At 47.5% G+C, this 25,270-nt stretch overlaps 1 protein-coding gene across 6 annotated transcripts in view; it reads left to right on the forward strand.

The window, feature by feature from the left end:
- The window catches only part of LARGE1 (LARGE xylosyl- and glucuronyltransferase 1), a 538,741-nt gene that overhangs the window by 511,541 nt on the left and 1,930 nt on the right, over nt 1–25,270 (forward strand). For all 6 annotated transcript variants that reach the window (XM_063074931.1, XM_063074936.1, XM_063074933.1 and 3 more), the window contains 3 exons: nt 1,771–2,049; nt 17,586–17,732; nt 23,360–23,555. In XM_063074931.1, the coding sequence (XP_062931001.1) occupies nt 1,771–2,049; nt 17,586–17,732; nt 23,360–23,555 (622 nt within the window). The remainder of the gene's footprint in view (nt 1–1,770; nt 2,050–17,585; nt 17,733–23,359; nt 23,556–25,270) is intronic.

Below are 25,270 nucleotides of genomic sequence, written 5' to 3' on the forward strand. Positions count from 1 at the left end.
TTTACATCAACAGCACCTTTCTCCTGAGAACCTTAAGTAATTTGTCTCTGTTCCCACTCTGAACTCCGAGCAGAGCTTAAAAGGGCAGCACCAGGTGAGGTTTGCTCCCTTCTTGGAAAATTTAGACATAGAGTCAAAACCCAACCAGTGGGAGAATTCAGAGCAGAAGCTGGCCTCTCCTCATGCCCAGTCAGACAGAACTCCAGCCTCCCACTCCCTCCAGCAGCTCCTGCATCTCCTTCATCCACATGTTAGAAATTGTTCCTGTCCTCGGCTATCCGATTCTCAAAGGATTTGTACAAATGACTCGCCCTTGAAGTGCAGAGTCCTCCCATTTTGCAGAAGATGACACTGAGGTGCACAGGGTGATAATTCAAAATCCCAGATCCTCAGAGCTCGGGAGAGAGCAGGGCCCTACAGCAGAGGCCACACACAAAGTTTGTGAGATCGGGGGTCATGGAGAATGGAGCGCCTCTTGCAAAAAAAATGTCTCTGGTCCATTTGATTAGCAAGCATTCTCAGGGTGAAAGATGGGGGGCGCTTTACCCTGGTGAATATCTTAATCTTCCATATTGAAGGAGGAAGCAAGGCTGGGCAATACCAATTCAGAATTACTGAGAGGAAACTGGAAGTCCATGGAAAAGGCCATTAAAACAGGATAGGTCTGCACAGTTTCTTTTGTTTAGAAGCATAGAAATGCATGGAATCTGTTTCCTGGTAATTGTGCGAATAAAGTGGGCATTCTGACCACGAGACTGCTGATTATGTACCTCTTGCTGGGCAGAGAAAAAATTGAAATAGGCTTTTGCTGTTTCTTAAGCATAGATTTTGTGTACTAGGCACTTCTAATGCCTTTGAAAAAAAATATATCTTTATAGATTTCTCTTCAAGCATTTTTGCAGAACACTCTCTGTTGGAAACACCTTTTGTTTTTTCTCTGGGGTCTGTTCTTTCCCCCTTTTCTTGGCTCAGCGCCCCTAAGGTGGCCTTGCAAAGTTGGCTGTGGGGCAGTAAGGGCTCTGAAAGATGAAGACAGCACCACCCCAGGTACACTTTTGTTCCCAGCGTTCACGTGTGTTTCTTCTGTCCCCTCTGCCAAACACCCAGTATTATTTTTTCTCACAGACTCCAAGTCCCCATTAAGGAACCTGTCTACACATGGCTGGTCCACACATCCAAGAATCAAAGCTGACCCAGCATCTGGAGCCTCAGTGCCTTTCTCAGGAAAATGGAGAGAAAAACAGCTGGTGCTCAGGCTTGTTGGGAGATTTCTGGAAAGCACCTGGCACGTAGTAATGGGACCGTGATCGTAGTAATCATTACTCTTGTTTTTACAGCTTGTAACTCAGTGGTCTCAGTTTGTCTAAATCTTCTTTGGCTGGTCTCTGCTTTAGGAGCTCAGTAGAGGTGTTTCATGCCTCTGCTGAGAGAGAAGTGTAGGAGTTTGGGTCTGGAAGGGGCCCTTTGGATTGTTTAATATAATAACCCACCCTTCTCCCCCCATTGAAAAGAGAAGATGTCTGAGGCTTACAGAGAGATGTGGCTCTTTTGATACCACGTTCAGTTGGAAGCAGAGAAAGACTAGAACCAGCATAAGTGTTTTTATGCACACTTTATAGGTAAAGGAACTGAGTGAGAAATGTTTAGAGCAGGGATTTAGAATTGCAGCCGGTTGACCAAGTGTTGATGGAGGCAGAGGCCCACAGCAGACAAGGTGGCTGTGCATGCATGGGCCCAGGTCCCCGCAGCTCACCGTCCCCTCTCTTCCAGGCTCCAGATGCTGGAGGCCATCTGCAAGCACTGGGAGGGGCCCATCAGCCTGGCCCTCTACCTGTCGGATGCCGAGGCCCAGCAGTTCCTCCGCTATGCACAGGGCTCCGAGGTGCTCATGAGCCGCCACAACGTGGGCTATCACATCGTGTACAAGGAGGGTCAGTTCTACCCCGTGAACCTGCTGCGCAACGTGGCCATGAAGCACGTCAGCACCCCCTACATGTTCCTGTCTGACATCGACTTCCTGCCCATGTACGGGCTCTATGAGTACCTCAGGTAAGGACCCACAGGGACCCGGCCTCCGCCCCAGCTGCTCAGGCTGCAAGGCACGTAGGGTCGTGCAATGCCAAGGCCAGGAGGACCTGAGGATCATTGTCTCATCCAACACTTGCTTTTTATAGACAGGGCAGCTGAGACCCAGAAAGGAGAAGGGACCTGCCCAAGTCCACCCAGAGAGAGAGCTCCTGACTGCCGGGTTTGGAAGGGGCATTAGTTAGTCCAGCATCTTCATTTTCCTGATGAACAAACTGGAACCCAAGTTTGCATAATGAAATATTGGTGGCAGGATGTGGTCTGTTTTTGTCTCCCCGTCTAATGGTCTTTCTGTAGCATCTATGAGAACACCCTGTCTCTCTTCCAATTTTGTGTCAGACAACCTTCATGGACCCATTCCAGAAAGATCACTGCCTGCTTTTGAAAACAAATCTGAGTGATGATGATGCCTAACATTTAGTGAAGTGCTTGCTGTATGCCCAGCACTGGGTGCTTGACAAGTGGGGTCTCGTTCCCTCCCCCACACTCCCTGCCATAGGTGGTAGTATTTTCTTCATTTTCCAACGGGAAACCTCAGGAAAGAGACTATAAGCTGCCGGCCCCAGGTTACCCGCCTAGTTAAGGGGAGCTGGGGTCAAACAAAGCCAGTCTGCCTCCGGAGCCGTGTGCTTAATCCCCGCCGTGGCCATCTCTGTGCATGTCTCCAATGTCCCTTTCTCACCCTCCCCATGTAGAGGGGCAGGCGTGCAGCGGCTGGAGAGAGCATCAGCTGCTGAAAGCCTTCGGTGGCCGTGTGGGGAATGGCATTTATTACAGAATCATAAACAATGTGAACCGAAAGGGACTGGAGAATGCATATAGCCCAGAGGTCTCATTTTACACATGAGGAAACGAAAGTCACAAGGTGTATGTCCAACATTTAAAAAAAAGTTTTGTACTAACGGTTATTTGTCAGCATGAATTATCTCTGTCAAGTGACGCTTGCCTGGATGCAGGCACCATGGCGTGGTTTGCACATCTTATCCTCTGGATTCTCACATCAAGCACAAAAGGCGGGTGTGGTTGCCTTCACTCTACAGCGAGGGAGAGCAAGCTCAGAGAAGCAAGGTAACCTGCTCAGGTCCAGGGCGCGTGCACCAGGGTCTGTCTGTCTTCTCCATCTGTCTCTCTGTCTCTCTCTTTCTCCCTCTCTCCCCTGCTCCCTTTTCTCAAAAGAGCTTCCAATATGCTTTTGAAGGAAGAGCATATTCTTAATGTAAGCACCCTCCTTGCCTTCCTCTCTCTAAATAATTCCTAGGCAGCCCGTGTCTTTGTCCAGCATCCAAACTGGATTTCCTTTCAGGGGCATCTTGTGGTTTCATAGCAGTAATCCCTCCCCTTTGTGCCAGGAGGAGCTCCTAGCAGCCTCTTTCTGTTTAGAACAGTAGGATGAGCGACCCCTGGGTAGCATAACCCTAAGGCATGCAGGATGGCCAGGGCTGTGCTGACCCTCTAGGCTCCAGAAAGGGAGTTTTGCTCCAGCTCCAGCTCCAGCGGGGTCAAGGAATTCCAGTGTGTGGAGTGAGGGCGCCCCCATGTGGCTAGATGGGGCTTTCAGCCCCTGATTCCTGTAGATTCTGAAACTTTAGAAGCTTGGGGGATGACAGGCTCCCATAGGAACAGATGTGGTGGAGTTGAGGGCCACCCTCGACCCAGAAAGAGAGGCTTCAGGACTGGACCCCTGCCCACCCTCCACCCTTCTGGGGCTCTTCCCCAGAAGCACCTGAGGGGCTTTCACTGCAACAACTTAGAAGTGAAGTGGTCCCATCGCAAGGAGACAGTGTCTCTCCATTCCGCTTGTGCAATTATTGCTCTTCATATTTTTCAAGAGAAACTGGGAATCTGGGTTTTCTTATAAGATGTTTTACTTTTTTTAATGTTGGCAACTAACTTTAAAAAATGTTTTAAATGCTGTTGAGCCAGATCATACATGTCTTAGACTTCATGGAACTGGCACCCCTACCCCGAACCACCAGTTTGTAACCTCTGACCTAGATAATTCCTAAGTACCAGAATTTTGAAAACCAGTAAGGGATGTGATTTTATCAGAAGCTCCAAATAAGCATGCACTGTCCTTTTCATGTGACGATAACCATATTGATGTGCCATCAGCTTAAGGAAAGTGAGATGGATTTGTTTCTAATCCAAATACGATCAGTGGATATACCTTGTGGGCAGCATTATTATCATTGGTTTGGGATGAGGTTAAGGGTACTGTTTACACAGTAGCTGTGGAGCCCAGCAAGGCCAGCAGACCCTCCTAGAGACTGACTTCTTCAGCACTGATATCCAGGAAAATGCTGTACCCAAGCGCTCTTAAAATATTAATATTAAAAATTGATGGTAGTTACAATTTATGGAGCCCTCACCATGTGTCAGAAAGTCTGCCAGCTGCTTTGTGTACATTACCTCTTCTCTGTGAGGTCAGTATTGTTACAGGTGACCAAACTGAGGCCTCAGGGAGGTTCAGTATTACTGTCACAAGAGGAAGGTGGCCTTCCCTATACATCAGCCGGTTCATTCTGTGGAAGGGGCCAGATCACTCTCAAACTCCCAAATCCCTCTGAGTGCAACCCCAAGCACTTACTCATGTCACCCTTTTTGGGGTTCTACTTGGTTACCAAAAAAAGTTCAGCATCAGAGCTCTTAAGGCAGTTGCTTAGCAACCAACTAATATTACAGCAAAAACAAACAGATCAATTGGAAAATAATGAAATCAGTTACATGCATGGACACAGCCACAGAATCCTAAAATCTAAAATCTTTCTCCCACCCCTTTACTTATTTCTTCTAAAGAATGAGCTTATACATGTGCACCTTTCACTCTTGATTTTAGAAATGTCAGGTAATATTCAACAGGGCACGGCAGAAGCCACACAGACCTGCGCACGAATCCAGGTTCTGTGACACTTACCACGTACGTGCCTTGAGGCAGCTTACTTCGTCTTGCCCATCCTCTGTTTTCTCATTTCATAAAGTGGCTAATCATAGCCTCTAGCAGGTAATTGGAGGTGCTCAACAGAAGTTAATTTTCTGTCCCTTGGCCTATTCACAGCACTCAGTTTTGGATTTCTTTGCCAGGACACCATCCCCAGCCCTTACTGTTGCAAACTCTCTGCCACCTCCAATACATCCTGGGTTATTCATGTAACCATCTCAGTTTTTTCTCTTGCTGTAATGGGAAACTAGATACTCACATTCACTCTTTAAAAAAATGTTTAGTGAGCATGTAATCTACTATGTGCCGAGCAGTGTGCTGCATTGTAGCTGACAGGGATGTCCCTGGGTCATTTGGACCTTCATTTCAATGCTGAGTACTCTTTACACCTCATTTACTTGACCTTAGGAAAGATGCTTAACCTCTTTAACTTTTTTTTATCTGTGAAATGGGGACCATACTCTTTCTTCCCTCATAAGGCCCTGGGAATATTCGATGTAATAGTATTTGGAAAGCACCTAGCAGTGCTTGGAATGGTCTTATTCCACCAGTATACATGACGTGTCTGCCATGCCAGGTGCTGTTCTAGGCACTGGGGCTGTCACAGTGAACGGAACAGGCAAGATTCCTGCCCTCACGAGGTTACACTCTAGCTGGCAGTCCAACTGCTGCTGCTATTGTATGTGCCGCTGCTGCTGCTGCTGTTATTACCAATACAGACAGAGATAAAAAAAAATAAAATACAGGAGCTCAGACCAATGAGCAGTTGACCTGATGTGGCTGGGCAAGGGAGACCTCAGAAGAGAGGTGCTAGTTGAGATTAGTGCTTGAAGACTAATGGGTATAAAGGCATGAAGCATCATAGCATGTTTGGGGGACTTAGGAGCAGTGGTGTGGCCAACATTCTGGAATGGCAGAGGCATCAGAGGTGGGACACCTGGACAGTTTCACTCTGCTGGGACTTGCCACGTCCATGAGGATGGGACAGGTTTCTGGCCTTTTTCACTAACACTGCAGAATCATCTTTGTTCAATGCCTGCAGCTTAAAGCATCTCTTCATACTCGCTGCATTTGCTTTCCAGGGGACAGACATGCCACACTAGGCAGAGACTACATTCTGACAGAGTATAGGAATGACAAATCAGTTCTGTTCTGTTCTTTCCATGATGACGTCTAACCACCATCCCTGTCACATTTTCCCTGGCACATAATGGCTGCTTGGTAAACACTAGTTGAATGAGAGCAGAAATCTGACCAAGGCCAGGGAGAAGTGGCAGCAAGCGAGTCTGCCTGCCAAGAGCATTAGTGGGTGGCATTTCCTTGGGTTAATTCACCATTTCAATTCTGTTATACCTATAACATTTAACATTTATTAAGCACTTACTTGTGCCCAGCACCGTTATAACCACTTTCACATGTATTTTATCATTTAATCTCAGCACCATTCATTTTACAGATGAGAAAGTTCAGGCTTAGCAACATGCCCAAGGGCACAGCATTACCAAGTGTTCAATGGGCTTATCCTGGGCTCAGCCGTGGGTGTTCTATGCTAACATGTTCATTGATCCAGTTGCCTGATGGGCCCATCTGCATCTTCATCATGGTCAATATCATCATCGTGGCTTGCGTTTACCAAGTGCATCTGTACACTGGGCACTGTATTAATCTTTGCATGAGATAATCCATTTAATCCTGACAAAACCCCACAGCACAGGTACTAATACTGCCCCCAACTCGAGAGGGAAAACTGTGGCACAAAGATGTAACTTGCTCAAGAGTGCCAGCTGGTGAGTGTCCAGGTGGGATCTGAATCTGGGCCCCAGAGCCACCCTCCCAGCTGCCCCTCCTGTAATCCACAGCCAGCACTTAACACGCTGCAGCACACAGTAAGTGCTCTGTGATGTTTAGCTTTTATCACCAACAGCGAACACCGGGACAGCGGGGTAATCAAATAGGGATGTTGAGGATATCACAAGATGATGAATATGGAGTTCATAGCACAGAGCCTGCCACATGGTCAAGTGCTCAAAAAACTGTAGCTGCTGTTATTTTTTATTATTGTTTTTAAAATTTGCTCCCCAAAGCTCATTCTCAGCTTCTCTTTCTCACCTAGCCCTCTCTGACAGGCTGTCCCTCCGGATATGTTAATACCATCAATTAGGGGGCCGCCCCCATCTTGCTGGGGCCTGGGAGCCTTCTGGCTCTCCGATGACTGTGCCCATGCCTGACCTCACCCAGTATGTGTGTGTTTTACGGTGACACTCTGTGGGCAGCCTTATCTCTCTCATTTGCAAGTCGTCCGCTGTTGTCCCCACACACCTCCTGGAAGCCAGTCTGCCAGGAATGCATTTCCTAGGCAACTGTAACAGCATCCGAGCAAACCCTATTACCTGCCTGCACAGTTAGTGATATGAAGAGGAGGACAAAGCGCTGTACTGAGCTCTGCCCCAGAATTACCAGCACAGGTGATAACAAGCACAGCTCAGCTCGCCTCTCCCTTCTGCCCTGATGTGGGTTGTGTGATCGTCAGAGGGGTTACTCAGAAGATTTCCCATCGTGCTGGTTAAAGCCACGTTTATATCTAGTACTTTTCAAGCTAGGCGCTTTAAAGGGGAATGGGGACAGCTGGGGGCTTGGGGGCTTCTCAGAATCTTTCTCAGTCTCCCAGAGGCACGGGCACGCCCTCCCTGGCCACTCACTGGGTGACTGTACCTGTGGCTGCTTTGGCCCTGCCGTTCCCCACCATAAGTCACTTGCTCACCGGTTCCTGCCCACATGCTGCTCCCGGAATCAGTTGGGTGAATCTCAGACCTGTGTTTCTGCTTTCTTCTGAATGGGGTGAGTGTCCAGGTGGCATCCCCCAACTGCGCTCATAGGTTCCTGCGAGCATAGCCCGAGAAGAACACACAGCTGTCTGCAAAGGACCCGGAAGGAAGAAACAAATGTTCAAGTGCCATCCTGGTAGCAGGTGCTGTGCTAGGCACTGGGCAAGTGTGATCTTTTTTTATGACAAGTTGGTCGAAGATAAGTGCTTTTATTCCCATTACACAAGTGAGAAGATGAAAACACAGAATGTAAAATCTGCCCAAATATTATACGTATTTAAGTGGCAGAACTACCTTTTCAACCCAGGTCTTCATCATTTCCAAAGGGCCCTCTTCACAATACCATCCTCTCTCCCACATATGGCAATTACAAATTGATTCCTTTGTTCCCTATACATGCATTGAGTGCCTACTGTGTGCCTGGCACTGTGTGGGAGCTAGAAACAATCACGAACAAGGCTTGTCCCTGACCACAAACCCAGCAGGGCTGATATGTACATAAGCAGGCAGCCACACCACTGAGCGAAATGATCCAGCATGAGCCAGTCCCCAAAAAGATGCAGACCCATTAGCCAGGGGGACGTGGGGGGACACATCCAGGCCAGCAGGTGCAGGACGGTGGCTCCTCTGACTGTGCTCAAAGCCTTGAGAGGAAGAGTGTTGCTGTTCTGGGGTTTCTGAAACATGCACAGTCCAGCACTGCTCCCACTCCCTTTTAATATAACTTCCATAGGCATCCCTGGGAACTCGTATGAGAACTGCTTGGGTCCCTTACAACTCAGGTTTGATTAAATGGCCGGCTCTCTGACATTTGATGCCGTGGAACTGGGCTGTGGAAACCCAGGGCTCTGAGCTGACAGGTCTGTTCTCCTGGCATTCTGACAGCATCCCCAGTGCTCTCAGCCCCGTGGTTCCCAACAGTTTGTCACCTGTCAGCGCTGGACATTGATTGCAACACCACAAAGAGATCAGCACAGCCACTTCTGTTATGGGAGTGGAAGCTGGCATGGGCAGAGGTGGAACATCCCCAAGCCCATCCCAAGGAGTAGGAGGAACAAGACACCCCAAATGGGAGCCAGCATCAAAAGAGCTGGTGCTCAAAGCAGTCACCCTAGTCAAAGAAAGAGGAAGTGGAAAGATGTTCCCAATTCTGGGATGGTGTTCACAAGGCAAATGCAGAGATAAATCAAGAAAGGTGAGGATGGAAAAGTCATTAGATTTGACAATGAGGGGGACATTGTTGACCTTGGCCAGATCCCCAAAGTCAAAGGCAGATTATAATAATTTAAAAAGTTCCTGTGGAGTCAAGAAAGGAAATGGCCAGTGTAGAAGGCTCGGTAAGCATGTATCCCGACATCTCCTAATACTGCTTGTTTTCTGTCCTCTGACCCAGTTAGCTCCTATGAGGTAGGATCTGCCCTGTGGACGACATTGCCATTTCAGGAGCATAAGTATGCAGGCCATAGCCTTCTGCCTTCTCTTTCCATTCTGTTCCTAACCGTGTTCCCACCAGCTGCCTTGATCCAGGAATTCCAAGAGATTTGTTGCTCCAGTTGCAAGGTCAGGAAGATAGACACAATCACCCTATTAACAGGTTTGACCCCAATAGATCTGTGATTATTGATCTTTCCTGCTTAATTCTAAGCAAGTACAGACTTAATTAATATAGTTATCATTACACTGCAAAGCTGTAGTTGTCATCATCACCTGATCGTCATGATGATGCTAACTACTAGCTGTGTCGTAGCTACTTCTTAAGCTCTCAGATGTTTAATGTCTTCATTGCTAAACTGAGAATACTAGTACCCATGTCATAGGTTACAGTGATTAAAGAAGTAGTGCATTTAAAGCAATTAGCACAGTGCTTGATACTGAGTACATGTAAGCACTTAGTACCAGTGAGTGAGTGGCCACCTGCCATGTCCCCGGCATACTCTAAGAATTCATTTCCCCCAAATCCTATATGCTTTCTTGTTTCCAGAGCTTTTCAAATACCTAGAATGCCCTCTTCTGACTGTCTAACTCCTGCTTCTTGGTCAGAACGAGATTGGTGATGGGAAACCCTCCACGACTGTGTACTCAGCCCCCACTTCTGTGTTCCTCCTCCCTACACTTTGAGGTCCATGCAGACAGAGGCTGTGTGTGTCCATTCAGCTTTGTACCCGATATCTACATGTCTGGCTTCATTAATATTAATTAATTAATGTATTATCTTAGTTCTCTTAATCACCAAGTCCATAAAGTATTTATTATTATCAAGATAAGAAATCAAGAGCCCAGAGAGTTAAGAAAATTGCTGTGATTACACAATTAGTGAAGTGGTGGAGTTAAGATGGAATCTGCATCATCTGATTTAAAAGATTTTGCTCTTTTTCTCACTGTTGCGCTTCCCTTTAAATTGGCATCTCACGGGAGATATCCAGCCCTCAAATATGTTGAATATAATTTTAGTTGGCTCCTCTTGAACTATCAGAGTGTGTGGCCACAGTCCCACAGGGCAGCCACACAGCTGGAATAGAGGAGCAGCTGCCCCCATTCTGCTGGGCGTGGCTCCCCAGTTTATCCGGTCCCCTGCCCTCCCCCTACCTTTTGTCTCCCCAGCACTGAAGCCTGGTGTCTGCAGCCATTGATCATCCTGCCTGCCCTGTCCCCTCAGCCACCCCACTCATTCACATTGCCCGCCTGGCCCCGCAGCTATTTGAATTCTCCACACCCCCACAATAGACATACCCAAACAGAAGATAATTCCAAAACCATTCGTTCCTGTTTAAACTCAATTGTGCTTTCTCATTTTTCTTTACATCAATAGGAGATTGTTTTTCTAATTTTGTTTTCCTGAAGATGACATCAAATTAGGTTTGCAATACGTCTTAGTCTGTTTTGTGCTGCTATAACAAAATACTTGAGACTGGGTAATTTAGAAGAACAGAAATTTATTTCTCACAGTTCTGGACGCTGGGAAGTCCAAGGTCCAGGCGCCAGCAGGTTTGTTGTCTGGTGAGGGTCTGGTTTTCAAGATGGCACCTTGAACACTATGTTCTCCAGATGGGAGGAACGCTGTGCCCTCAAAGGGCAGAAGGTGGAAAGGCAGAGAGATCCGAGACTCCCTCCAGCACATCCTTTTATAATGGCATTACTCTACTCATGGGGCAGAGCCCTCCCAAAGACCCCACCTCTTGACACTGTTGCACTGGGAAATAAGTTGACAACACATCCATTTTGGGGGACACATTGAGACCGTAGCACAGTACCTAAGCCTAGGGAGAGAGGAAGAATTTTAGGGAATGCCAGGTAGGGTAGAATGCATAAGAGTACAGAGAGAGAGGAGTTAGGTTGTTAATCCTTTGGTGGAAACTGGCAAGTAACTTGGATCCTATTTTCAGGAAAGTTGCGACCACAGTGGGATTCCAAGAAAGCAACAGTCTCTTCTCCCAGTTCCTACTTCATTGTGAAGGGGTTAAGTATCGGTTATGGGGTTTTACTTATTTCCTCTCCTCTGGACCACGTAGGTTAATTTTTCCCAACCTCTAGACACTTAAGATGAAACTAAACTTTTTTTTACTAAAAAGATACTTGTTACAACAAGGTCATGTATTTTTGCCATATAGGAGTTTCCCTCTTAGTTATCCTGGCCTCACCAAATATCCTTACTTCTGCCACAGTAGCCAGCCCCTCATCTGACCACCAGCGTGCCCTTGGGATAGGGACAGAGGCCAGCAGGTCATCACAGATCCTGTTCCTGACAAGCGATCTAAACCTGCCCTGTGTTGACTTGGTTTCTTTCTGCAGAACTAGGGGCTGCCATTCTAAATGGCCATTGCCCTCACACCCACCTGTTTACTGGTCTTGGCTGGTACATCAGCTACCATTCCAGGTGCCAGCAATCAAAGAGGAAGCCACCGGTGATCTCCACATTGCCAAGTCCAATGGTCAGCCCCGGTTCTCATCTTGCTTGACTTCTCAGCAACATTTGACTGGCAGTAACTCAGTAAATCCGGTTCTCATCTTGCTTGACTTCTCAGCAACATTTGACTGGCAGTAACTCCTCACGATGCACAATTTTTTCTTATACCTTATAGAAATACATTACAGTCTCCTGATGGTTCTTCAGCCTCATTGATCCCTCCCACTAGTCCCCATTGCTGCCTCATTCCCTCATTCTTCTACCCTCACTCCCTCGGTGATGACTTTGTCTCAAGGCTTTGAATACCACCTGTCTGCCACTAATCCCCAAAATATCTCCAGCCCAGGCCTCTCCTTTGACCGTATCACTCATATGTCCAACAGCCTCTTTAACATCTCCACTTAGTTCTCTCACAGACATTTCAGATGAACTATTCAAATCCAAAGTCTCGATCTTACCCCCAAAGCCTGCCCCACCAGCTCAGTTGGTGGCTGCTTCACCCTTAAGCCATGGGTGACCCTTTACTCTTCTGTCACACCCAGCATCCAGTGGATGAGGAGATACTGTTGGCTCTAGAACCAGGCCAGTTCTCATCAGCTTCATTGCTACTGTCCTGGTCCAAGACATTTTACCTCTAATACCCCAGGTGGGAGCAGAAAGGGATATTTGCTTACTTGAGGGAGTCAAGAGGAAGGGCTCAGGGGGAAAGATACACAGAACAGAAGTCTGAGGGACTTTGAGGACAAACTACCCAGCTCATGGTTTCCCTGCTGGTCGGCTCCTCCAGACTGTCAGGAACACCTGACTTATTTTGGACATGAGGAAGGACTCAAGGGCTGGCTGGAGACTGAGATCTAATAAGCTCTGTCTCCATAGACAGCCACAGCTCTGTCCTAGATGCAAGCAGAATCCTCCTGCACCTGCCCTTTCTCTTGCCACAGAGCCACCAGTAAGCTGAGCAACAGAAGGGGATGGGGCCTAATTTCTTTATCAGTTATTCATGCTCGGACTCTAGAACTTAGGCTGTAGAACCCTGAGAGATAAGAGCTAAGCATGTATCATCTCTATTTACAGATGGGGAACCTATGCCCAGGAGAGGTCGCACAGTGTGCCCAAAGTCATAAGGAAGAGGGACAGGCGGGTTTTGAAGCCAGAGCTGAATGGCTCTGAATCCCTTGTGTCTGCAGGGCTCTCCATTACATCAGCAGTGTTCTGAGTTATTTAGGTAGATACCTACAAGTTTCTTTTAAGAGTTCCTCAATCTAAAATATTGTAGTAGTATCCTGAATGTTTTTGCAGGGATCTTGGACAAGAAACAAGGGCAATGTAACAATGTAACAAGTCAGGGTTCTCTCTCCCGAAAAACAGAACCAATAGGAGATAGATACAGACAGATACAGACATATAGACAGATTTTAAGGAATAGGCTCACACAGTTATGGGGGCTGGCAAGTCTGAAATCCACAGGGCAGGCCAGCAGGCTGGAAACTCAGGCAAGGTTTCTGTGTCAGGGTCCTGAGGCAGGTTTCCTTTTCCAGGAAAGCTCAGTTTTTGATCTTAAGATTTTCAACTGATTGAATGACGGCCACCCTCATAATTAAGGGTAATCTTTCCTTAAAGTTAACTGACTGTAGATGTTAATCCCATCTACCAAACGCCTTCACACAACATCTAGACTGGTGTTTGACCAAGCCACTGGGCACCTTAGCCTAGCCCAGTTCACACATAGAATTAACTGTTAGAGCAGCAACCTTCATGTACTCAGTCAGTGCAGGCGCATGAACTCCGAGACTCAGAATGGTTAAAGCAACTTTTCCAAGAGGACAGCTCTGGTGGAATCAGAGCTAAAAGCCAGGTTTGTCTGATTACCACTACACCAGACTGCCTTCCAAAAGCTTCCATTTTAATTGTCTAGATTTAGCGATCTACAAGAGATGAATGAAGTGACCCAAAGTCACTCAGTTTGTCAGGGCTGGACCTAGAACTCAGGTTTCTGGGCTCCCAGCCCAGCTTTCTCACTCGTCACACTGCCCCTCTGCTCCTGGAAAATTCTGTGCTTAAAACAGTCCATCTCGTGCAGGACTCACTTTCCAGATAAATGATGCCAACAAATTGTTTACTCCTGAGTCAGCAGGCCCCAGCTGAGGTAAGACTTACTAACGCAGCACAGTGCAGAAGGCTGTTATTACCATCTCAGCAAACACGTGTGCCCAGAGTCCGTACCCTGAAACCACTTTATTGCTGAAACAACTTCATAATGAGACCCTTTCAAGACATCAATATTGAAGCCTCCTTGAACTGAGTCTGAAATGGACCTATCTAGTGACAAATTCATCTTCGTGGTAGTTTGCATTTCAGCGAGATTAAAGGGAATTCAGAATCTGATGCTGTCTATGCAGAGGGAAATAGGCTTGTTTGGACTACATTTGTAAGGCATGCTACTTACCAGGTCTGTTTACCCTGGGTCTTGCCATAGATCAGTTTGGGTGCAAGCAGCAGAAACCAATGCTAGATAGCTTAATTAAAATAAAAGAAATCAAAGGAAAACAAAACAAAAAACAGACGGGTGGTAGATCTATGTAGAACTAACAGAGTTCCACATAGCCATTATAGCAGCTGACTTTAGAATCACAGGAGAATTGGGAAAGCCAGTGCCTGAGACTGCAGTTAACCAGGGCAGCCCTGGGCTTCTCGACAACAGTAGTTCAGAAGCCTCTAGACTGTTGTCTGACATTAGTGCAAGTCACCTATGTGGTTTCCCAATCTCTGTATTTCTGTTCAGGTTTCTAAAAATAAGAAATTGATTGGCTTAGCTGGGTCAGGTGTCTGCCCCTTAACCAACCTGCACTGGCCAGAGGTTCAGGTAAGGCAGGCAGATCTCTGGGCCCTGCTCCTTTGTACAGGTGCAATAGAAGGGGGAATTATTTTCGAGCAGGGATCTCCTGTAATAACCATGATTATAATAATAAATTGAGACATGTATGGAGACATCCATGTTTATAGATCTCTGTATCTATTGAGTATATGTGTATACACTCTGCCCGTTCCCTTCACAGTCCAGCCCTCCCAGCTTCCCACTCTATTTCAATAGCATTCACATCTTAAAATAATCAGCTGCAAATGCAATCTTGGGCCACAGTTTAGAGATACTTGTCCTTAGGCTTTTAGCATCCCTGGGCATTTACAACAACCGTGGGCAGAGACTTTGGGCTATTTTGTTCACCCTGTATCTCCAAGTGCCTGCCACACAGTAGGTGCTCAGTGATTGCTGAATGAGTAACAACTGCCCACCAATACTGGGACACCTTCCCCCACTCCCCAGAGGTTCCAGGGGTTTTGCCATCTTGGTCCAAGGATATTCTTTAGACCCATAAGTCCCATCCCCATCACCCAGCAGTGATAAATAAGACACACACCTTTCCTGGGGGAAAGAGGCCCAGCTCTGCCTGTATCCACCTAGGATTGATATAAGAATGCTGGCTGACACTAATGCTTGGCCATGGACGAGGGCATCTGGGGTGTTTGAAAACTGACGTTACTGTTCAGACACAGAAGGGGAGAGGACCACAGGCCAGGACAGCCTAACTCAAACCTGTGGCCTTCAGACTGGCAAAGTGTAGCTCACTGACATTCTGTCTTGCTGTCATCCTTTACAAACCTCCTCTGAAGTATTGACATGAGGGCTGTATGTCATTTGGAATATAGTTAAAGCATAATAATAAAGAGTGAACTACAAATGGTGTTCATAGGGTTCCAGAGTGAACTTTCAGTCCATCTGTCAACCACCCCCTCTGCACTGGGAGCTGGTGAGACCCTTTAACCAGGGTGGCTTAAGAAAACTGTCCTTATTCTGACCTGGTCCTGATAACCCCTCATTGTGCACTGATACAAGTCCTGCTGAGGTCCTCTTGGACCACCACTCTGTTCTTGTCCCACACCTGCTGGGGCTGACATAGTTACCTCCTTGTAGCATCTTGGCAGACCAGCCCTAGTCCCTGCTTCTGCACAGGCTCAAAGTTTTGTCAAGTGAAGTGACTTTAGTAATACAGCAGTAAGCAATTGTGTGGCTGTGGGGGGCTGCTTCTTCCAGTGTTTTCCAAAATGCCTTCCCGTGCCTACCATTACCCCAAGGGAGGCTGCCTTCTTTATTTCAGAGCTAGAGGCAGATGGCCTCTGATGGCATTGAGACCCAAGGGTCAGTCGTCCGAGCAGAAAGCCAGAATTAAGTACCGAGGTCATGGCCAGAGGAAATCCTAGAAGATCAAGCCAGGGGTAATGACAGCACTGCAGTGTAATAGTGACCATTTGTCACCGCAGGCCTGCCACCTGCCAGGTGTGCCAAGCAGTGTTCTGTCTTCACAGCAACTCCAGGAGGGAGATGTTATTGCCACTATTTTAGGGAGGAGGAAGCTGAGGTAGTGAGATGCTACATGACTTGCCCAGAATGACAGGACTCATAAAGTAGCATTGCCAGGATTCAAATCCAGTCTGTGTTCATTAAGAGCCTCATGCTATATGTCCCTCCCTGAGCCTTTCTCCCTTTCCAAATGGTTGCTGCAGAGCTGGGAAATGGCAGACAAATCCAAAAGGGAGGGAGCTGGGTCTCAGAGGAACAGAGCAGAAGGTCAGGTGCAGAGGGGGAGTCACTGACAGCGGAGCAGAGGGGGAGTCACTGAGAGCGAAGCAGAGGGCCAGGTGCAGAGGGGGAGTCACTGAGAGTGGAGCAGAGGGCCAGGTGCAGAGGGGAAGTCACTGAGAGCGGAGCAGAGGGCCAGGTGCAGAGGGGAAGTCACTGAGAGCGGAGCAGAGGGCCAGGTGCAGAGGGGAAGTCACTGAGAGTGGAGCAGAGGGCCAGGTGCAGAGGGGGAGTCACTGAGAGTGGAGCAGAGGGCCAGGTGCAGAGGGGAAGTCACTGAGAGTGGAGCAGAGGGCCAGGTGCAGAGGGGGAGTCACTGAGAGCGGAGCAGAGGGCCAGGTGCAGAGGGGGAGTCACTGAGAGTGGAGCAGAGGGCCAGGTGCAGAGGGGGAGTCACTGAGAGTGGAGCAGAGGGCCAGGTGCAGAGGGGAAGTCACTGAGAGCGGAGCAGAGGGCCAGGTGCAGAGGGGAAGTCACTGAGAGTGGAGCAGAGGGCCAGGTGCAGAGGGGGAGTCACTGAGAGCGGAGCAGAGGGCCAGGTGCAGAGGGGGAGTCACTGAGAGCGGAGCAGAGGGCCAGGTGCAGAGGGGGAGTCACTGAGAGGATGGAGAACTTTGCATCAACAGGTGGGATCCCAGAGTTCTGTCTTTCCCAGCCAGGTGCTCGCTGCATGAATTGGCTCTGGCTACTCTAAAGCCTCTGGGTCCAAGGATTCAGGAATTAAGGAGTCACAGAGATGGGAGATGCCCAGGGAGAGGTGACGAGATGATTCTCTTGTCAGCCTTATGTCCACCTGCTCTTGTGTGGCCTGTGGTGCAGTAGGGGTGGTTGACCTGCCCAGGGGTCAATCAACCCCTATGAGTCCTTTGAGACCTTCCTTCTGTGCCTGACTCTGGCAGGGGCACATGCTGCAAACCTGCGGGAAGGTCCCTGGGTCCCTGCTCTCTGGCCTGCCATCTGTTCACAGTCCAAGAAGACTCAGCTCTCTGGCCCAGAGACGGCAGAATGGAGTTGTACTCTGGGCTTCCTCACTGGTATCTGTCAGGCTGCTTTGCCTCCCTGGGCCTCAGTGTCCCTGTGTTAAACTGAGAGGTTGACTTTGGCTTTCTCTCGACTCACTACCACCCCACCCTCACAGGGGAAAGGCCTGAACCTGGCTTAACTGGGACCCTGTCTCTGCCTGCCCCCTCTTTTCAGGAAGTCTGTCATCCAGCTTGACCTCGCCAACACCAAGAAAGCAATGATCGTCCCCGCGTTCGAGACGCTGCGCTACCGGCTCTCTTTCCCCAAGTCAAAAGCAGAGTTGCTGTCAATGCTGGACATGGGGACTCTGTTCACATTCAGGTGAGTGGCTCACTGCTGTCCTCTGGGGTTGCCTGTAGGCCTTTTCTCTCCTGGGAAACCCAGAAACCTAAGCCATTAGCCCAGAAGTTTCTTGCTAACGCTAGTCCATTGTAGGGCCGAAAAAAGCACCGCTTGTCCCAATGTCCTTGGGATCGTCTCTCTCCCCTACCCCCATGTCCTGTGCTTTTTTTGTACGTGGGTGATGGATACTATGTGTCCAGGTGGAAGGACAGGCATGTTTGAGAAAGGTTAAGCTTCTCTTTGGACTTTTTTCTAAACTCAGTTTAGATTTCTGCTCGCGTCTCCCAGCTCAGTTCTCTCTCTCGTGTCCTTGCCCATTCATTCATTTGGTAGGTGGGTTTCATTCTGTTAGCACCATGGTGGTGGTTTTCCTTTTCCTTTTTGGTGTGAGCGGTCTGTTCTGTGAGCCCGTCCAGTCCAGGGTGCGTAGGAGTCACTTCAACAACTTAGAGTCATTCAGGTGACTCCAGAGTTCCACATAGCCATTGTAGCAGCTGACTTTTTCCTGTTGCTCGAGTGACAGTGGCAAACAAGACCCTCATTTCCCAGGCCCCAAGTCCTGCAGGAACGTTGCAGGGGAGCCACCACCTCTCCAGAGCTCTCCAGGAATCTGTACAGATAACTGCACAGGTACAAATGGATTCCACCTTCAGGGGACAAGCTGCACCGATAAGTGTAGCATTAGGGATGCAGGATGGGGGGAGTAGGAGTCCTGCTGGGTCTCTTAATCGAGCAAAGCCAGTGCTTCCACCTGCTCCTATTGTAAAGCGAGGCCTCCATTTTGAATAAAGAAATAATGGCCAACTCTTCCTTTGCACCAAAAAGCATATGAGATAGTTCAGAAAGTTGGTGAAAAATGGAATTGAATGATAATACAAATCTTTCCGTGAACTTTCCCAGGACCTCCTTGTATATTTCTAGGCAAGCTGAACCTGAATTTTATTGAAAGGATTGCATTCATGATAACTTATGTTTTCATACCACTATTAAACTTCTAGAAGTTTCTGGAAGATTTTCACAAACAAACTATATCTTGTGAAAATAACTGTATGAGGTAGGTTATTCACTTAACAATTCAGAGGTAGGTTATTCACTTAATAATTCACATTTTATACAGATGAAGAAACTGAGAAGTGGAGAGGTCCTGCTGGAGCCAGGACTGAAACCCCAGCCTTCATCCTCTGTCCAGAATTCTGGAATGTGACCTAGAAGAGTGAATACTCCTACAAACCATGCCTTTCTTCTTTTCAGAAAGAAATTATAACAATATCAGTTATTGAGTGCTTAACATGTACCAGGCACTGTGGCTGCATATTTAATCCTCGTAGATGAGGCTGATACTATTATCCCCATTTTATAGATAAAGAAACTCAGGCTCTGAGAGGTTAAATAACTTACTCAATGACACACAGCCAGTAAATGCCAGAGCCTGGATTCAGCCCAGGTCTGAAGAACCACATAGACTGTGTTCTTAACCAGAATATCATCAGACCACTGACAAGTTCTGAATTTTCTTAACAACAATGTTTGAAGATACAGAGTAAAATTTGCACCTGCAAACCTGGAAATTGAGAGTTTAAGACCAAACCTTAGTCTGAGTCTTTTGCACACGCCACAGCCTGATGGCTAAACACCTGGTAAACTTCCAAAGCATCCTTCCTTCTATCTCCATCCCCAGGTGATTTGAAAACTCATTTCATGCATGTCCAAGGGCATGGGAGCTGGGGTGTGGCCTGCTGTGTCCATGATTGCTGCGCTGGCCAACATATTGGAAGCCACCATGCCAAGTGCTAAATTACAGACCTTCCGTCTAAGAAATTGCTTTTGTCACCTGCTCTCCAAACAATGGACACTTAAGCCTCCAAGCATCTGAAATCTACTCCCTACTGCACCTGGAATGAGAAAGCATCTGCACCCCTGCAAGTCCTCTATGGTAGTGCTTCTCAGAGTGTGGTCCATGGACCAGGAGCCTCAGTATCACCTGGGAGCTTGTTAGAAATGCAAAGTCCCAAGCCCCACCCAGACCTTCTAAATCAGAAACTGGAGCTAGATGACTTTGATGTTCACTCAAGTTTGAGAACCACTGCTCACAGCAAAGTGCCCTAAATCTCTTCTGCTCAGTAGCATCCTGTAAGGTGTGCCCAGGAAACCTCTCTCATCATCATATTTTTTCTTTATTTTGAGGCTACCTGGTATTGCTGGTCTCAGAGAGCAAGCTCTGAAGTCCACTGTCAACTGGACTGACAGTGGGTTCCGTGGGTCATTTTCAAGCTGTGGCTTATTTTAATGGCAAGTTCATTGTAACTGCACTGTCCTCTGCCACCTGCCATTTGGCGTGCTGTCAATATTCCAATTGACCCAGCTGTCCCTGCTGTACCCCTCTCTTTTTTCCTCCTTTTCACATTATAATAGGCCAGCAGTTTAGAGTCTAAAGATGGAAGATAAATAAAATGGCTATCAACATACCGATATCACCGAGAGCAAGACCACTGTAAATTGACATCATATCTAGGAGGCAGTAATCACTGTACATCAGAGACTGCTGTGAGTACTTTATATGAATTCACTTAATCATCATAAATCCATAAGTAGGTATTATTATTATCTTCATTATACCAAGAGAAGGAAAGAAAGGTACAGGGTAGTTAATGTGTCTGCACCTGTTGAATGACAGAATTCAAACCCAGGCAGGCTGCCTCCAGAGCCATTGTTGTTAACCACTTTCCTAAACTGCTTATTAGGGAACGAGCGTTTTTAAGTTCCTTCTGCGTGCCAGTACTGTGCCAGGCTCTGTACATTTTTTAATTGAAGCTCCTTGGCAGTTCAAGCTCCTAACACAGGAGGGAACTAAGGGCTAAAGTACTTTCTTGTGCAAGGTCCTTAGCTCCTAAGTGACAGAGGTGGGATTTGAACCCTGGCCCAATGGCTCCACTGTGCCCTGCTTGGAACCTGCTACACATTCACAGCCATCACTCGTGCTGCACCAGCTCTGTCAAAAGTGTCAGGTGTCGAGACTGCCTGTTCAGCAAGTGCACAAATGAAAGATCAACTGCAGCTCAGCCTCATTTTTGGATCAGACCTGAAATTGACATCTCTCTCAATATCCCTCTTTTTCACACGCCATTAAAGTGGCATTGCTCAACCTTTCATTTTTCTTCTGTGTAAGTGGCCTTGGTGTTGGAAGTTGCCACACTGATGGAGCTGAGGTTCAGGTCCCTGCCCTCCCCCAGCCTGGCCCTCTCACTCAACAGCACAACTTCATGAAAGTCCACCTTTTGGCCAGTGCCCGTTCAGCCACACTGGACAGTCCCCCAAAGATCTGGGGGAAGTCCAGGCTTGGTAGTGAGAGCAAAATACAGAAGCACTTGTGTTCCCCCCAGAGGGGCTCCATAAGCCTCATGGAACACTCACTCTCAGGCAAAGCTTTTCCTGCTTTAGGGAGCCTTCCCCACGGATGAGATGAAACCTAGGGCTTGTTTCCTTTCTTTGTACTGCTGAGCTGTTGGGTTCCCACCCTCCCTGTCTTTCTTTCATTTCCTGAAGCTTTTCTTTCTAGCTGTAGATAATGTTTGCCTAACACCTTTCCCCCAGGCCCTGCCTGCTGCTGCGTTAGACTCCCAGCTCCCACGTCTCTCTGTAGCTTCCACAGGCATGTTCCTGTCCCACTCACTGCCCTCTGTCTTAGGTACCTCTCACGTTTTTAGATTACTCATTTATTTACACACTCAATTTAGTGTGCCCTCAGTGAATGCTATTTCTATATGCCAGAGAGTGTGGGGGACAGTGACATGAAAGCGAGGTAAGCCAGCACGTGGTGGAGGATCCTGGCCCTTGAGCCAGGCTGCCTGGGTTTGAAGCCCAGCCCCCCACTTACTATCTGTAACTTGATGTTGGGTAATTTGTAAGAACTTAGAACAATACACAGTTAAACGTTGCTTAACGACAGAGATACGTCCTGAGAAATTAGACGTCATTAGGAGATTTCGTCACTGTGCAAACATCCTGGCATGTACTTACACTAACCTAGATGTACTTACACAAACCTACAGCCCACAACACACTTAGGCTCTATGGTATAGCCTATTGCTCCTACATGAGTAATGCATCGTGCTGTGACATTATGACAGCTATGCCATCACTAGGCGATAGTAATTTTTCAGCTCCCTTATAATCTTACAGCACGACTGTCATTTACACGGTCCTTTGTTGACCAAAACATATTATGCAGTGCATGACTGTATAGCTTTTTAAGTAATCACAATACATAATAAGTCATTAATAAATATTAGCTGCTGCTTATTATTGGTATATGGTTGTTATTTATTTGCTATTGCTATATAACAAATGACCACAACATAGCAGCTTAAAACAATGCAAATTTATGATCTCACAGTCTCTGGGGGTCAGAGGTCTGGGCATGGCCTGGCTGGATTCTCCACTCAGGTTCTCACTGGGCTGTAATCCAGGTGTCAGCAGAGCTGCCCTTGTTCTCAAGGGCATGTGGTCCTCCTCCTAGCTCACTGGCCGTTGGCAGAATTCTTCTCCATGCAATAGTAGGGCTGAGGCCTCACTTTCCTGCTGGCTTTTGGTCGGGGATGGCTCCCAGCTCCTGGAGTCCAGTTCTTTGCCGTGTGGCCCCCATGGGCTGCTCACAACAGGGCTCTTTCCTTTCTTCTAGATCCAGGTCTAAAGGTTCAATGACTAGGTCAGGCCCACCTCAGTAATCTCCCTTCTAATTAATCCAAAATCAACTGATTAGTAACCTTAATTATATCTACAAAAATCCATGTGATGTAACTTAATACCAGGAGTGATATCACCCTTGCAGGGTCTGCCTCAAGTGGGAGAACATTGTATGAGGGTGAGGGCCACAGAGGGTCATCGAGGGTCATCCTAGGCTTCCTTCCACTACAGTGGTCTCTGGTAGGAGTAGCCACGATGCCACCAACCTGCAGTATTTCCCTTAAATGATCCAGAGCACTTCAGTTCACTTACCTTTGCATAGTGAGAAGCTCCTTGTCGGTGAAGTATACAGATAATGGACTGTATTAGTTTTCCAGGGCTGCCGTAACAAAGTATGACAAACTCACGGCTTAACCCAGGAATTTATTATCACAATTCTGGAGGCCAAAAGTCCAAAATCAAGGTGTCAGAAGGTCCATGCTTCCTCCCAGGGCTCTAGAGAAGAATCCATCCTTGCCTCTTTCTGCTGCCTTTCTGGTGGTTTCCAGCAATCCTTGGCATTCCTCAGCTTACAGACGTGCCCATCACTCCAACCTCTGCCTACATCCTTATGTGGTATTCTCTCTGTGTGTCTCTGTATCCAAATTTTCCTCTTATAAGGAACCAGTCCTATTGGATTTAGGGCCCACCCTAATCCACTGTGATCTCATTTTAACTTGATTATATCTGCAAAGATTATATTTTCAAATAGGTCACATTCACAGGTACTGGGAAGTAGAACTCGAACAATGCCTTTGGGGGGACACAATTCAACCCACAACTAGGACTGTATCAGCATGTACCTCTTCTTCCTCCAAATCAGTAGCGTATGGAAAGCTCAACCTCCTTCCCTCCACCCAATAACTTTATTCTGTGTGTCCCAGGTACCACGTCTGGACGAAAGGCCACGCACCCACAAATTTCGCCAAGTGGCGGACTGCTACCACGCCTTACCGGGTTGAGTGGGAGGCCGATTTCGAGCCATATGTTGTTGTGAGACGTGACTGCCCTGAGTACGACCGGAGGTTTGTGGGCTTTGGCTGGAACAAGGTGGCCCATATCATGGAACTAGATGCGCAGGTGAGACGAACAGAACATCCACCTGGTGCTGGGGGAGGTGGGAAGGGGGCAGCCTAGATCTTAGAGCTGAAAAGGGACCTTGGAGACAAGAAAGCAGAGACCTAAGGGGGGACATGATATGTTCATGGACTAGAGTGAGGACATGGCAGTGTTAAACCTCAGGGCTGTGGATCCAGAACTGTTGCACTTTCCTCTGCCCTTGGATAGCAGTTGGATTCCTGGCCAGGACCCAGGCAAATGTGTTTCCTGAGACAAACCATTTCACCCCCGACACACATCCTCACCCAGCTCCATGATGAAGACAAGCAAGAGATGACCATTTGTCCCTTGGGCTTCGAGTTATGTCATTGACACAGAAAATAAGAGTTCCATGTAAATGGCACAAGGCATGCTGCTCAGATGCAGCTAATTGTTCTACCCGTTAACTAAAAAAGCAGTGATTTCTAGGCTGTATTTAGTCATGAACCCCTTCATTCATTCCAGTAGTACTTACTGAGCACCTACTTTGAAAGAAATTTGCAGAATTCTGATGGGTGAAACCAGGGGCCAGCAAACTTTTTCTGTAAAGGACCAAATAGTATTCAGGGCTTTGTGGGGCCCACAGGTCTCCTTTTCAACTCCTCAACTGTGCCGCCATAGTTCAGTGGTAGACATAGACAGTCTCTAAATGAATGGGCATGGCCAGGTACCACTAGGGCTGAGAACCACTGATGTACATAGAAGGTTGTGGAATGGTGTCCATATTTCACAACAGAAAGCATGGCCTTTTGTGTCTGTATTTTCAGTAACACCCGGAGGGAGCCCAGCGCTGCTCACACGCAGCACTGTTTCATCTGCCTCAGCTTCTGCTTGAAGGAAAAGAAATGTAATATTCACATGTCCAGCAATGTTATGGGGTGGTAGCTCAGGGAAGGTTAGTTTTTCCAGCACTGAGGCCTGGGCTTTGTTTGTTTTAGACAGTTTTGAGAGAACTCTTGAAAACTCTTGTTTGTTGCGTGTTTTCCTTTCTTTGCTGGTTGCACTTGCCAGACGTAATTTTACCCTTCCCAGTGATATAAAGAAATAATGAGTGTACACCTGACTGGTGATACAGCCACACCCACAGGGGCTAGTGGCATTGGTAGGGTGCTTTGTCCCTACATGAAACGTCCCAGACAGCTAAGCTCTGGGAGTTCTTGCATTTTCTTTTCCCGGTTTTTCTCACTCCTCACCGTCAGCTGTCGTGTCTTGCTGCTGTTCATATTCTTCCGTCTGCAACAGCTGCCTTGCCCCATCCTGAGTGTCCCTTTAATCTCATCTGCTCTGGGCTGGGAAACTAGGTGACCAAAGCTTGTCAGACTTTATGTCCAAAATCAGAACGAATAGATCTGCGTGAAAGTGTGCAGGCTTCTCCTCTGAGTTACATCTCCTAAGTTTGTGTCACTTGCTTTGGCTATTCAGGGGCCTTTTATTTGTGATCTGAGTATTTATCTATATTCTGCCCCATTGAGAATACTGTATGAGGGCGTGGCTTGAAATAAGGATGTGTCAGGGAGGGTTTTGTTCTCGATGAGCTTCAGTCCCGTGGAACATTTGCTTTCATTGTCATCTTTTATTCTTTTTTTGTCCCCTCTCTTATACCAATCTGCTGAGGCTGTCACTTCTCATCAAGTCCTATGAGGAATCACATAAACAGATGTTGGTCAGTTGAGCAAGACAATGTCCCATGATGTGTG

This window comes from Cynocephalus volans, chromosome 12 (assembly GCF_027409185.1).
Source record: "Cynocephalus volans isolate mCynVol1 chromosome 12, mCynVol1.pri, whole genome shotgun sequence".
Taxonomy (NCBI): domain Eukaryota; kingdom Metazoa; phylum Chordata; class Mammalia; order Dermoptera; family Cynocephalidae; genus Cynocephalus; species Cynocephalus volans.